We start from the raw sequence: 16,607 nt of genomic DNA, 5'->3' as shown, positions 1-16,607 counted from the left end.
CCTCCCATTTCAAAAACACAAAAGCTCAATCAAAATAAATATAAGAAACAATAAACCAATTAATTATTTACAATGACAATAGTTGAGAAAAAAAGACTTACTGTGTAGACTACTGATTGTGATCCTACTGTTATCAAAATCATTGCAAAACCCAATACATGCCCAGCATAATAAGCTTTGATTTCAAGGTCATCAACAACCTGCATAAACAATATTTTATTTTAGGGTGCGTAGCCAGATTTTTCAACAAAAAATAAGCATCCTTTAAGTATGTTTCAAGCACTCAAAAAATACTTTTAATCACTTTCAAAAAAATCATAATTAGGATCTATGCACTAATAAAAATTATTTTTTTCTATTGTTTAAAGTTCTTAATTTATAAACATAAAATCAATAAAATTCAATAACATTTTAAAAAACTTTACATAAACATGATAAAATAAGCAGTTTCTGATAAATATTGAAGAGAAAATTGTGAAAATTGTGCTTTTTTTTTTGTAATTTAAAACCCCAATCAACACGGCAAAGAAAAAATCTCTTTTTAAAAGATAGAATTAAACACTTTTTTTCAAATCCCGAATAGAAGAAGCATCTTTAACAGCTTTTAAAAAACATAAATAAAAACTAAACACCTTTAAACACTTTTTAAAAACGCTACGTACCCTGTATTTAAATAAAGGAAAATTTAATTTTTCATTACATCCCCAAAAATATTTAGAATTAATAAATAAATATAGTAAGAAATATATATAATATCTTATTTATGCAGCAAAACTGAAAACCAGCGCCTTAGTTATGACTGGCTGGTCTATTATGTTACAAAAATAAATTAATAAAAGATCAAGGTTTTAAAAATTTATACTGTAAGCCATAAGCACTTGACCTCATTCCTTATTAATTGATAAATTTTTTTGTTTGATTTCAGTAGTTATCATAAATTTTGAAAACATACAAGAAAGGGAATATTAGGAGTTATGTTTTAATTATGTAAATACTTTTCAATGTAAATGCTTTTAACTAACTATTGCAAATTCTTGCGGTTTATTTATTTATTTTTTTTTTTTGCCTAAGCATTTTACTCAAGTAGGTAAAAAAAATTGTAGTAAAAATTAAAAATTAACTTTAGAAAATCAGTAAGAAACTGGCACAAATATTTCAATTTTTTTTTTAATTTTTAAATAACTTCACATAGAAATACTTATAAATTATGTTATTTTATGCCAAATAAAAATTTATGTAACTTTTTTCCTTTGTGTTCACTCATAAGAGTTATAACCTGAAACAAAATTTCAGAGTCATGCTAATGTCAATACAGTTATTTACTTGCCTTCAGTTAATATTTATGCTGTCTCATAAAAGAAAAAATAATTATTAGTAAGTAATTTTAAAAACTGAATAAATAAAATTAACATGTTAATGTATTAGGAAGTATTTTTTCTTAAACTGATTTATATGCTACAGTGTAAAGTAGAAAGCTAAAAGTCCTGCCTGATGATTTCCTCTTAAATTTGCTTGAAGCATTTCCGAAATTTATAAATTTAGAATAGGGTTTAAACTTTTATAAATGGCATACCTTGCATCCTAACCGGGATAAGACACTATTTTTGCACATTTAGAATATAAATGGGATAAACTAGATGAAATGGAAAAAATCCTTAATTATCACAAAGAATAAAATTAAAATTTATGAAATTCATTGAAACTAAGTTTTTAAACAGGCTTTGTTCACTTATATTGGATTTGTAAATTTAATAGAAAAGATAAAACTATAAATTCCGCGTTTAAATTTATTCATAAAACAAAAAATTAAAGAAGATAAGCTTTATTAAGCTAAATTTATCAAGTATTATTCTATACTTATATTTTATTCTATACCAATTAAAAGTAAAAGATATTAATACAAATAAAATTAATTTCAATTAATTATCATTTGCTTCAACGCTTTCATAATATGTAATTTCACTTTTTATATCCTAATCACACTTAAGTTTACAGCATTTAATTTATGATAAACATTTTTTTTTCCAAATGAAAATCAATAAATGATATGTATTTAAATAATTAAAAAAAAATAATAATAATATGCTTCCTTCATTCCTGTAAGAATTATAAATTAATAACTCTCTAAAAGATTAGGAATTAAATGACAATACTAAATGTTAAAAAAAATAGTATGTTATTTACTTAGTAAAATATATTAATCCCTGTTTAAAGTTACTGATTAATTTAAACATACAATTTCAAATGAGAACTAAAAGCCCCCCTCCCCCCCAAGAGCAGTTTTGCTCCCATGGAGTACAAACTTCATGATCTCGTTTAAACTTAGTATACAGAAATAAAACATGCTAGCATATAATTTATACCCCTTTGAATATCCTACTAATAGAAAGCTATATTTCTTTTAATTTATTAGTGATCGAGCAATTTATTAGCAATTGGTAAAAATAATTATTATTTACAGTTTTGAAAGATTGTGCAAAAATATATTTACGCTTTTAGCTTACTTGTTTTCTATGAATTTGTTTTTTTTTTTTTTTTTTGAATTCAAATTCTATAAGGGGTGAGATAAAAGTTTCAAACTATTAGGTAAAAATCTTAAAAAGGAGCAAAAACAAGAATAAATAACTTAATAATAACAAGAATAAATAACAAGAACAAATTTCCCTTGCTATGGATGGTGTTTTCAATATAAATGTAAACAATAACTATCTTGAGCTCCATATTGTTCGTCTAAGATCTGACAGACATTCGTTTGGAGCTGTGGCGGTGACAATGGTAACTATGGCTCTAGTTCCACAAACAAACACAACATACATATGAACACAAACATAATGGTCTTGTATGGATACAGAACCTCCTATCTAAGTTGAATTAAAATTTACATAATAATTAAAGTACTTAGGACAAAATTGTATTTAAATTTAAGTTAAATTAATTTTTAAATAGGTTAAAATATTTAGATGAGTACATGATTGTTAGAGAACAGACATGTACTCTGTTCTGAATGTACAGAAAGTTACAAAGCAAGAAAAAGTATGCGCTGTGCACCTTGATGGAAGCATATCAAGTTTTAAAGCAGATGCATCCAAACATAAAACTTGGCAAATCTAAGTTTGCTGTACTATGACCTATCCATATTTTATGCATAGGTAAAACCCCATATAATGTGCATATGGGCTATTCATGAAAATGTAAATTTACTATTAAAATCACACAGTTGTGTACCTAATAATGACATAAAATTACTAAATATAGCGACTTGTAAAACTGATTTTCTAACCATCATTGAACAGCCGACCCAAATTTAAGTTTTCGGCTACCAATGTTCATCTCTGTAGCCTTGTAATTTTGAATCCAACCCAAAATACAAGGGAACTGGTATTAATTTGTTATGAGAACTTGGAGGACTTCGTGACTCAACCGATTTCACATGCACCAGTCCCCCATTTAAAACACTGGGATTCTTTTGATGTTATAATAGACAAGTGTAAACAGTTTAAGGGAAAAATAGGGTAGTTAATTTTGTTGTCCAAATAACTGAAATTGAGAACGAAACAAACAATGTGCATGTTTTTTAAGCATGGTCTTTTAAAACAAAAACTTTCAAATAAAACTACAAGAATGTAGCATGGGTTCACTAGTCAGTTATTATAACAGTGCTGCCAACCTCAACTTTAAATAACCGAAGAGTCACTCTTGACAGTGCTATTTCTCTTTAACTATTTGTCAAATTTGTAAGACATCCCCTTTATTACATTTCATGTCCACTTACGACATATTAACATTCAATAACATTTTTATTTGATAAAACTGCAAATTAAAATTATAATTATAATTGCAAATCCAAGTAAGCAAATGTTTTTTTTTTTCATTTTAAAAAAAGCAGAAGATTTAAATTACGTCAATTATGATTAAGAATAATGAAGTATCAAAAATATAAATATGACTGAAAGAAAACACAAGAGTAATAGAATTTACTATGCAACAGTTAAAAAAAAATTATAAGTACAAATTTTTGCAAAAGAAATACTAAAAATATGTACATAATCTGTATAGTATTATCAATGTTAAATCTTATTTAATCAATGTAAGAACATTCTCCAAAACACAATAAACAAATAAACCCCCATACATAAGCATCGATTAAAATATTAATTATGGGAAAGATAAGCATCAATGAGATTCAGAAACTTAATTGAGCATTACTAAATTAAAAAAAAAAAACATTTTTAACTCTAAATATTATATTATCCTGAAAAAAATTTAAGAAATGTGTGAAAAATCCATATTACCCAAATACTAAATTACCCATATCCCATCCAAATACTAAAAATATGTACATAATCTGTATAGTATTATCAATGTTAAATCTTATTTAATCAATGTAAGAACATTCTCCAAAAACACAATAAGCAAATAAACCCCCATACATAAGCATCGATTAAAATATTAATTATGGGAAAGATCAGCATCAATGAGATTCAGAAACTTAATTGAGCATTACTTAATTAAAAAAAAACATTTTTTACTCTAAATATTATATTATCCTGAAAAAAATTTAAGAAATGTGTGAAAAATCCATATTTATCCACAGGAGTTAATCCACAGAAGAGAAAGGAAAAATAAGTTTAAAATTGCAACATGTTAAGATTTTCTATTATAAAAATATCATTAATAAGATTGATAAATAGATAGAAAAATATAAATTATGATGGCAAAATTGTGAAAATTATAAAAAAAATTAAAAAAAACTACAGAAAATAACTTATTTAATAGAATAAAACTTACACAAATATAAGCCAATTAAAGATCTTCATTTAATTGAAGTTAAGCTAAATTATATTAAACTAAATAAAACCAAATTATAATATACTAAAGATTTATTATAAAAGACTAAAATCACCAAATTAACAAATATAAAACAAAATTAGTAATTAAAAAAGAAATATATTTTATATCTAATTAAAAGTAAAAAATAAAATGATAAAATACAAGGAAACTTTATTAATCAAATTAAATAAAAACAACATTTAAAATTTACCAAATGGAAATGATAGTTAAAAAAAACTAAATATAACATAAATATTACAATCCAGTACAAGGTAGGATGTAATAAAATCAACTGAATTTTTAAAAAAAAAACTTCACCTTAAAATTCATGAATAAATATTAATTTATTGAGAATGAATTTCATGATGAACAAAGAGAAAAACTAAAATTATAGTGGAATTTGAAATGTATCACTTGTAAAAAGAAAATGCTGCAATCTGCTTTATACAATAATTGTCTGCTTTTAGTAATAATTAATTTTACGCTTATAATAAATAAACAATCTTTTACTTTTATTTCTTTATAAAATTAAATGATTTTTAATGAAACCATAGGTGACTCCACATCACGCAAAACTTGCATATGATACTGCCCCTCTCAGAAATAGAAATTTATTTAACTAAAAAATATTGCTTCTTTAAAAGATATCAAATAAACATAGCAGCAAACAAAAAACGTTTTGTTCCTAATAATTTAAGTCTCATATGAAATTATAAAGCAATTTGTCATAAAATATCAAGGAGAACAAAAATTGAGAAACAAAAATGGATGAAAAGAAAAATCTAAGACATAGATACTCTAAGGGGAGTAATAGGCAGTTCTTTAACAACACTCCAGAAACATGTAACGACAAATAGAAGAATCTTATAGAATACACCTAATGGTAATGAAATCTAAATCACAAATTAGCAATTTTAAAAACTGTAAAAAATGCTGAATTAGAAAAGTAGTAAATTGTTAAGGAACATAATCAAGCTTTCTCCTTTTTTGATTTACGTGATTTCAAATAAGGCACAATTTTTTAAAGCACAGTTTTTTGTAGATTTGTTCAAAAAGTTATTGTTAAAAAGTTATCACTATTGATTTCTCCATAGCTTTTAAATCCAATATTTTTTATACGATATTATTTACAACAACCTAATCTCAAAACGAAACACGCATTCGAGTAACCCACTTTTTTGAGGAATCTGATGCGTGTGATTTCATCATTGATCTTTTTTTGGCGATTACTACTATGGATTTCGTGATTTTAAATTATGATTATCATTTACAAAAAGCATAGAAGCAAATATTTAGTGTCCCCCCACCCCCAAGAAAATGCGAGAATAACACCAATAATATTAGAATAAAAAATTATTACATGTTCAATAAATAAAAATTATATAGATATCTATTCTTTGTAAACACAGCGCTTTTGTTACATATGTTACTAATTTAAAATAACAAAAGCACTGTGTTATACACTAATATCTTTTTTTAATAATAACAAACATATGTGTTACTAATTTAAAATGTTTGTAATTGTTAAAAGTATCTTGCAAAAAGATATTAGTGCTTGAGAGTTTTGTCACAGACAGCTCGAAAAAATTCCCAAGAAGCTTCACTGTAATAGATTTTTTCTGAAAGGACACGAACTTTAAACCCTAAATATAGACAGAATTTCAGCTAATGTAAATCTCTATTGAAAAATTTCCCTAGAATATGCACATGGTAGTTCATTTCTATTTAATTTAGAATCTCTTGCGGAACATTATCTTAATCTAAAATTCCTATAAAAGCAAAAATAATAACTTATTTCTAGCTTGAATTTGCATAAAAATATCAAGTAAGAAAATTATTTTACAAATAACATAGAACTAATAAATTTATTAAAATAGCCTTTAAGCAACTTACAAATAAATATACATACAAATTAAAACTTAATATTAAATAAAAGAAAACATTAGTGTCTAAATAATATTTTAAATATTGAAAAAATTAATCACTAAAAAACCTTTATTATCACAATATTTGTGTTGAGCAAAGAGTTAACTTCCCATAAAAGGTTGAATAATTAGAATTACTAATAAGATTTCTTGCAGAAAAGAAGTTATTTAAACTGAACTTTTCTTTGTTGTAGTAATATTACCTATAATAAATAATATCGATTACTAATTGTGTAATTCCACGAATAATAAGATATAGTTAATTTTCTCTTCGAATTTCATTCATGTACTTTACATAATTAAAGTTTGGTAAGTACAAAGCACAAAAATAATACACCATACATTATTTTCTGATCATACCTTTAGGCAATAAAACTGAATGGTTTAAGGGGTGACACCAAATATGTTAGTGCAGACAATTTTTTAACATCAGACATAAAAACGTACTATATTAGACTTGATACCTACTTAGAATCTCACTCTAGGTCATCAATAGTTGTGGAAGATTGGGAACCTTCAATGTTAATTTTGCTTTCTGCGTTTATTTCAACTCTTGAAAATAACACTCTTAATGGCTTTTGTTTCTTAATCTCCTTTTCTTGAAAATACGAATAATAAATAAGTTAGATAATATAATCATTAATACCTCATGGCTTTTTTTAGGTAACAAGAGGAACCATTCACAAAACTATTGAATTTTATAAATTTTTTTTTTTTGCATAAGCATGAAATTATAAACATTTTTCTTTGTTATTATTCAACAAAACAAAAAAAAAAATAATTCAAGCTAAAATAAAAAGTTTATAGGTAAAAGCAAATCAATGTGCACCATCACAATACATGTAACATGAATTACCCTAAGATCTAAAAAAAATCACAGACATAATAAAAAAGTACTATTTGCTCTAACCAACTGAATTTTTTAAAAAAAAAATACTTTACTCAGTGAACGTCCTAGGCGTTTTTAAAAGGGTGCACTTTAATAACTATAAATGTGCCCTCCTTACCCATTTTGTAAAAATAAGCCACCATCTCTTAAAAACACTGCCTTTTTATTATATTTTTTTCAGAGAAAAGTTTGTTTTCTTAACACCCTGTTTCAATGAAAAGTCCGATTTACATAATTATTAATAATTATTTAATTTCATTTCTTAATGTTAGAAAGATTTTTCTTACATTGTCTGGTTATACAGCTAAAATTCACATGACATTTGACCTCAATGATATTCTCAACTGTTATTTGAGAGGGGAAGTATATTGATAAATTTTAAAATGATTTTAAATTTTACCATTATTTTTTAAATCAATAGGTACCTTTTATTTTAAAATGGACTTTTAAATGTTTATTATCTCATAATTTATTGCTTAAAATACAAAAATAGCTTTCGAATTGTTTATCAATTAATCTTTTTCTATTTTGCTCACTTTTTTTTAAAAGAAAACTTATATATAGATTGTTTTTTAGCTTGCCTTTTCAAAAGCTTCAAATTTTTCTGTTAATTTAATAATGAGTGAAAATTACTTTAGGAAATATACACATACAATAACATGAGGGTAATTAAAAAATTGAGGATCAAATTCAGTTAATACATAATATAGCACATTTTGATAAATTTTAATGGTAGTACACTCTCTCTTCTGCAAGTACCCTACTCCTTTTTATTTCTTGGGATACTTTACCATACAATGCATAGTAGAATAAAAATATAATATATAGATACAGGTTTCCACAAAATGATCACGTTTGTTAAGGGATTCTGTATTGTAATCTGTGATGACAAACACAATCGCAAAGGTGCCAAATCAATTTAAAATTTTTACACTTTTTTACAAAAATCATGTAGAGGTTTACCTACGCGTAACAACTAGTTATGTCATTTTAGTTGGTATTCTTTTGGGATTTTTTTTTTTTTTTTTTAAGTTTATCGTTGCTCCCTGCCTCAAAGTTGTTAAGCAGTGACAACTATTTTTGAGCAGATCATTATATGGGAACATTTCCTTTACTAAGATAAATTTTACTAATGTACAAGCACATTATAAAGTACAAAGGCAAGAAAAATAATATTCAATCTGATCATATCCATGTATGAATTTTATACATACACCTTTATTTCATCGTCGATTTTCTTTTTGACAGATAAACATATTTTTTTAAATAATTTTAAAAAAGCATGCACATATATTTTAAAATAAATTTGATTTTTATTAAAATAAATACCTTTTGAAACGTTAAAATTTAACGTACATTTAATGGTGTTAAAAAAAAGAGCATTTTCTGTGCTTAAAATGAAAAACCAAATTTTTTGTTATCTTGGTGAAACTTTATAATCATAATTTTAAAATGTTACTAATAAAAGTTAGACAAAGAAAGGTTTCATTAGTAAGAATTTAGGTAAACAAACTTGTAACCAAAGAATAATAAAGCAAAAATGTCAGCAATTTAATTGATGGCTAATGGATATTTTTTTAAATAATTAATTCAATTATTCTTTATGAAAAGTTTCATTGCAAGTAGCAATTCATCAAAAAAAGTGGAAAAAATAAAAGTTAGAAACATAATGAAAATATCCTAGAGACTACAAAAATTAAATGAAAGGTGGCTAATGATAATTTTTTAATAATTTATTTAAGTTTTAATATTGTTAGTAACACGGTAGCAATGAGAGCCAATATCGATAGGACTCTGTTCCAATTTGCATAAAATGCGAGATGAAAATGAGCAGTATCTGTCTCTGCTTTAACTGTCCCTCACTCACGATTTCAAAGGCCAAATTTTGCTGCAGCTCATAACAATAGAAGCCTTCGACGAAGCACTGTCTTGAGAAACTAGTATTATTTAGCCTTTTGACACAGATGTCCTAAAGAAGTGCTCGTGCCTGACAAACCCTCATGGATGTTTAAGATGAGCAGGAATTGTGTAATTTGCTCTTCTAGCTATTTGCTTTCCTTGTTTTTAATTTTTTGCTTTGTTCTTAACTTCATGGAATTTTGGAATATATTTTTTGCGTTATAGGTTTTTTTATTTCAGTTAATTGTTAAATAAATTAGGGTAATTTTCCATTTTGCTGGAGCAGGCAATAAAGTCACTAATTGAAACTTGATGAGTGCAAGTAAATTCAACTGTTTTTTTTATTATTTATAAGTGACTTAAAAAAAACAAAAAGCAAATAATAGATAAATTAGCCAAAATTACTCGTGTTGGCGAAATGAAAAAGTACCTAGATTAGTTTAAAGTTATTTCTGTCCTTTGTTCCATATTCTTCCAAATCATTTGTTTAGTGTTTGTACAAATCTTGGCTATCATAACCTAGTTTACTTCTGTATTGAATGACAGGATTAAACTGGTCAGGTAGAAACATAATATGAGTTATTAAACATCAAAATGGATCCGGGACTTTATGAGCACCCTGTATATATAATTAATCAAGAAACTTTTTATAGAATTTGCTCTTTACAAATCAAAAGAAGCAATAAATTTTTTTCTCTTTTAGCAGTTATGATGATAATGTATTTTAATCAATATATATATATATATATATATATATATATATATATATATATATATATATATATATATATATATATATATATATATATATATATATATATATATATATATATATCACTCACTCACTCACACACACACACGCACGCACGCGCACACACACACAGAGAGAGAACCAGAACCATGGAGTTATTCACAGATTAAACATAAACTCCATTTTAAAAGTAGCACATCACTAAATTATTTCTAAGCTGTCACACGACTACAAATCAGATATGATAGGGAAAAAAGTACATTCATTAGATTTTAAGAATAAGTAACTAAATATGAAAACCACCAGTTTAGCAAGGACATCATGAATGGGTAGTAGAAGTAAACACATTATCACTTGATTTGTAAAGTAACTAATGTGCTATTAAGAAAACAAACTTACTTTAGTCAGTTTTAATTTAGTAGGATCAACAAGACTATAGCTGCCTTTACTACTTTCTGTAGAAGACGTCCATGTTGTTCCCATGTTTCGAGCTAAACAAAAAAGATGGAAAATAAGGCACAGGAAAATTGTTTAATGCCTATAATTTAGCTAAAATAAATTGCTTAAAAAAACACACGCAAAATTAAAAAAATAATAACAAAATAAAGCAGAATGAGATTGTGTTTGGTCCCACATCTGACGTATTAAGGAATGATCACATATACACACCAGTGTTTTTTCTTCTGTCTCGGTGATCAGGTACCCTGTTTTGGAAGGACATGTTCCGTAGAACTCAATCATTCTAAAAGACAAAAACAAATTTAAATGCTAAATTTTGAACCTCAAACAAAACTTAAAGTATAGTTATTTGATAGGGTCTAGTATTTGATGACTTACCCTTTTTAAATCTATAATATCTTGCAACATTAACCTGTCCCTAGAGCTAGTTAAACGTTTGTCTACTATCTTTTGCATTTGTAAGAAATAATTTTCCATCTGAAAAAGAGAGATTCCCAAAATATGGGTTTAAAATAAGAAAAAATATGCTAAAATATGTTTAATTACAATAAATATTACATCAATAACAGATTATGAAAATCAAACACACCAGTTTATATAATTCCTTTTGGTAAAAATTGAAGCAAACAATTTAAACTCATTGTTGGTAATTTAAATCAATAGGATAAATCTTAGAATTCTCATGAGTAAAATTTTTTGCATCATATTAAATATAGTAATATAGGATAGCAAAATCCAAAATATAAATAATTACTATTTTAACAAGATCATCAGAAAGATATTTATTAATTGTAAAGTTATTCAAACCCATATTAAGTTGAATTAGGTAAGAAAAAATTCAACCTGAAATATTTTAAAATTAAGCTGTAATTTTCACCTTTTTAACAACCAAAACTTTTTTTAAGTACTTAAAAAAAAATCTGAATAAGAAATAATTTTTTCTTTTGTCGAAAGTTCTTAGGTATGCAAAAAATAAACAAAATGAAAAAAATAATTTCCAAGAGTTAACATTATCTACGTATATTAACTAGTTCTTTGCAAAGGACTAAGGGGAAAAACTCATAATGTTTAGTTGGCTCGCATGATAAACAAAAATTTCAACGGTTTATAACAGAAATCGACACTGCACCTTGCAAACACCTTATGAAAAAATGCACCTTATGAAGCCTTTTAAAAAACAAAAAATAAGTACCTCTTAAAAATGCAGCACTCAGCTATCTCTAGTAATATCACCTTTCATTTATCTCAGTTTTTAAATACGATACTTTGATTCAAGGCAACAATATTATGAAGCAAAATTTTTCATTATCAATAAAAAGTAACTGAAAATTACCATAAAACTTATAAAACATACAATATGAAATTCGGTACTATTAGAAAGGTATGTCACAATAGCATTGATTACAGTAGAAAGCATGGCGATTATTCTTTAAAATTTAATTTAAGCAGACTTGAATGTGCATATTGTGTTGCAATTCATAAAGGTATTATTATAATAATTTCTCGTACTTACAACGATACAGAACTTATATTTATGAAATCCTCACAAATAATGAATAATAAAAAACATTATACATATTGCAAATTATTACTTAAGTAAATAATAACGAAAATGCTAAAATCCAATAAATCCCTACTAATTATTGGAAACAGTCCAAATAGGATTAGGCAATCTCAGGTGGTTTTGATATATATCATTCTGACTTACTAGTTACTTGCTAATATCTAAGTTTTTTTCATTTTTTCCACATTTAAATCAGATAACACCAATACATACACTTTTTCGACAAAGAATTCAGAATCGACAAGAACTAATCTGTATAAAGGTCTATTGTTCTATGAATCAGAAAGTAATGTGTTTAATAAGCTTTTTCAACAAAAAAAACTTTTTTTAATTTGAAGATAAGTTGTCTTTTTAAACTTATATTATTTACAAGAATACTTTTTCTCATATTTTATTACAAGTAAAAGCACAGATCAAAATGAAGACAAAGAACACTTACACTATCTTTTGAACCTTTAACTTTTCGATCATCTAATTCTTTATCTATCGTATTCAGCAATTGACGCAAACACTCAAGTGATACTTCATCTCCTTGAGAAATGAGTCTCCTTATACATTCATGCATGATAGGTTCGGTTAACATTCCAAGGTTCACCAATAAATCTAAAAAAAAAAAAAAAAAACAATTGTAATATACTTTAAATTTGCTTTTATATACATAAAATTTATATAGAATTGAGAAAATTAACGGGCCAATATTTAAAACCAGAACTTTTGATCTTGCTCGTCTTTTATTGAAAATCGATATACTGATTGACAAACAAAACTTCAAAATTGATGAGAATGCCAGTTATGATAAACTATCATAATAAAAAAAAAACAGACTGATAAATTTTTTGTTTGTCTTTACATATCTTTTAATTAAAATAAATTATCATTATATTTTCTAGTAAAATTAATAATTCTTCATAGTTCATAGCCACCAATGCATACAAATAGCAGTCAGTGAGGTGATTCACTAAACAATGGCGGGTGAGGGCTTTCTAATATACAAAAATCTGAATACTTATAAAAAACCTAAATTACTTTTAGCATATGGTTAATTCTTATGTGAAATGTGCTTTTGCTTAATATCATTTAGATACACCAATACATATAGTCAATCAGATAGGTTTCAGGTAAAAAAAATCATAAGATGAAAAAGAACTATAAGTTTTTTTTAATATTTTACATCTGAACGTTTTTTTTATATCCATTTTTATGTGAAGTATTCCTCTTTAAAAAGTTTTTAGGACTAATTGCTTTAGGAAATAAAATTCTGTAAAAGTAAAAGTAGAAAATAGAGTTTCCTTTTAGTCACAAAACTATAAATAATAAATAATTATAATGTTTTCAATAAACTGTAATAAAAATTTGAAATTTGTCAATTTTTCAGGTGTCCAAAAAGCATAAAAAATATGGTTTTCTTTAAAAAGCAAGAAAAGTTTACAATTACAGAAGTATCGATTGTTCGAGTTTCAAATAAATCTGAGCTAAATAAGTCTTGTTCCTAAACAATGAATCACGCACACACAACACTTAACCACGACTGAATCTTGAAAAACAAATTTGTGTATTAAACACTGAAACATATGAGGAATGTTTTTAAACAAAACATTAGACAATTATTTTAAAATACAATGAACCTGATTCAGTAATATAATGAATATTGTAACTTGGTGTAATGCAGTAAAAACAGGGTTTGAAAAAAACCGGGTATTTTAGAAAAAACCCAACCCGCCTGGGTGGGTGTAATGCAGTAAAAGTATTGCTGCAATGCAGTAAAAGTACTCTGATCATCTAATGTAAGTAATTTTTTTTAAATATATCTTTCACTTGAATACTAAAATTTAAAAATTGCTTTATTTCCATTTATTTAAATTTTTAAGTTTGAAATTTTCGATAATTCGAGTTTTCGAAAGTTCGAGGTAGGCTCGGTGCCGTCCACCCCGAATTATCGAGACTTTACAGCATAGTATTGGCCTCTGATCTACATTTTACTTAATATCAAATATTGTCAAATTTTTTAATATTAATTGCTATTTAAAATATATAGCTGAAAACTAGATAAGATTTTAAATTATTATAATATTTCACTATGTGATCATCAAATTTGCAATGAGAAAAAAAACTATATTATTGAAACCGCTTTTTACTCTCTTAACACTATGAAACAATTTATATTTAGCATTTAGGTCATGGTAATTCAAATATTAAAAAAGAAAAAAAAATAGAATCTTTTAAACAAAATAACACAAATATTTGTTCTTATTTTTAGCAATTAGTAAGATATAAAATGAAGTTATATATAGTTTTAGTTATTAGAGATTTACATCTTATTTCTTAAGGCTATTTTAATATACACTAAATATATAAGTTATAACTTTTTCAGTGTATGAAATAATCACCTTGGATTGCCAAGCTGCCTATATCTCATCTTATCTTCATCATACATTTCTTGCTCTAATTCTTTCTTTTCTTCCTACAACAGAACAAATTTTAAATGAGTATGGATATTAATTGTAAACTACCTAAAAATATCCGCCATTGCTTGGGAAAACAGTTTTTATAGCTTATTACATTAGTTTAACTCACTGGAGCAGCTTCTTCCAGAGCCTTTCGTGTTTCAATTCATCACTCCTACCCTTTTCGAATTCTCTCTGGCACTTTTTTAAGAGAACTTTATGGAAATTCACATAGTCCTTATTCTTAGTGGGCACTTTAATCTATTTAAAAAACAGATAAATTAATATACACCTCAACACATTTTACAATCATTTTATTCAAAATTAGTTGACTTACCAATCCCAAATGCTTGCACATGTTTGCATAGGGGACGCTGGAGTTTGCCTCTGCCGCAGCTGCCTCAAATATTAAATTAATGACTGCCCACAGTTTTTCCTCAGTGTCGATGTTAAGATTTTTGATTTGAGTCAATAGAGTTTCAAACTTCTGTGGTGTGAGTTTATTAAAGATTCCTTGGACACTTCTTCTAAGTTCCTCTTTTTCCTATTAATAATTTTAAAAAATTAACATCATTATTTGTATTACAAACTTGTATATTTTAACTTAGTTAAATTTTACATCGACCCTACCTATAGAGTAAAAATTTTAAAAAATTAAAATTCAAAAAAATGTAATTTCGACTTTAGATAAATGAATATTTAAAACATTTAAATTTTTTACTTAAAAAACTATTTCAAAGGCAAGTAAAACCTGCACCAGACAGATAAGCACAAAAAGCTGTTATATATTCTTCTAGGATGAAGGTTTAATGAACTTATAAGTATGACTAACTTGTGTATTAATTTTTAAGAATGTGATAAAACACAGAGAAGTTATAATCAACATGAATGATAAGGAAGGAGAGAAATTTTTAACAGAATGTGTTTAATTGAATATTAGAACATACAAACAGAACAGCAACACATTCTTTCATTAGTGAGGTGAGTTTTTGATTCATCAAATGCAATAGTTCTAATTTAATCTCAGTATAACAAAATTATTAATCTTAATCAAAGCTTTGATAGAATAAACTGAAACGAACAAAAATATTTAAAAAGCTAAAAAAATAAAACAGAAAAAAACCACAGTATTAATTTAGTAGAAAAGTAAGAGCATAATTACGAGTAGACTCAGGTGACTAAATATCAAACAATAGACAATTTTCTTGCTTAGATCCTATCTTGTAATCAAATCACTTAATTTTTCCCAAAGCATTTCTGGAGTCATTAAAACATTAATTTATACAGGAAGGACTGACAATATTGTAAAATACAGTAGGATTTACAGCTGTATTGCGATTTACTTGATTACTTGCAATTACTTAAAATATTGCGATTTACTTGTAATTCGCTAATCATAAAAGTACAACCTTAATAAGTATGATCTCACCTTTATACTAATTCCTGATATCTAATGTGTGATATCAGGAATGCAATTAAATGTTATTTCAGCTGAATAAATTACATTGTTTAACTATAATTATTGAGCTTAATGGACTGCATTTATTCTGAATATTTGATTTAACTTAAGCGTAAAAAATAAAATATAGAAGAAAACAAGCGGAAATAGCCAGGTTGGAAGGATGTTTGGCTCGTGTCCGTAAGATCGAATCCTGTGGGCTGAAGAATCTTGTGTATTAAATGGTAGCTGGTGCACCAAAACTTTTTCAGGGTCACAAAGTCCTCGGAGGTCCCAAAACAAATCAGTATCTCTGTGGATGAATGAATGGAGTATGAATGGGTCCTCCCTGACAAAAATCGGCTGTGACAGGTATGTGGCTAAAATCTTATTCCTGGCCACAGATGG

At 26.1% G+C, this 16,607-nt stretch overlaps 1 protein-coding gene across 1 annotated transcript in view; it reads right to left on the bottom strand.

Annotated features, from left to right (window-relative positions):
- LOC147816203 (integrator complex subunit 11-like) overlaps positions 1–15,318 on the bottom strand; it is a 39,521-nt gene extending 24,203 nt beyond the window's left edge. Inside the window, exons 1-8 of the mRNA XM_087158384.1 lie at positions 15,099–15,318; positions 14,892–15,022; positions 14,705–14,778; positions 12,757–12,920; positions 11,132–11,230; positions 10,964–11,036; positions 10,694–10,785; positions 102–200 (exon numbers count right to left, since the gene is read on the bottom strand). Of these exons, the coding sequence (XP_087014510.1) occupies positions 102–200; positions 10,694–10,785; positions 10,964–11,015 (243 nt within the window). The 5' untranslated portion in view covers positions 11,016–11,036; positions 11,132–11,230; positions 12,757–12,920; ... (1 more) ...; positions 14,892–15,022; positions 15,099–15,318. The remainder of the gene's footprint in view (positions 1–101; positions 201–10,693; positions 10,786–10,963; positions 11,037–11,131; positions 11,231–12,756; positions 12,921–14,704; positions 14,779–14,891; positions 15,023–15,098) is intronic.
- Between the last annotated feature and the right edge of the window lie 1,289 nt (positions 15,319–16,607).

Source organism: Parasteatoda tepidariorum, chromosome 2 (genome assembly GCF_982258835.1).
Source record: "Parasteatoda tepidariorum strain Cologne lab strain chromosome 2, Ptep-v5.0, whole genome shotgun sequence".
In the NCBI taxonomy this organism is placed as follows: domain Eukaryota; kingdom Metazoa; phylum Arthropoda; class Arachnida; order Araneae; family Theridiidae; genus Parasteatoda; species Parasteatoda tepidariorum.
This window is presented reverse-complemented; position numbering and strand designations above follow the sequence as displayed.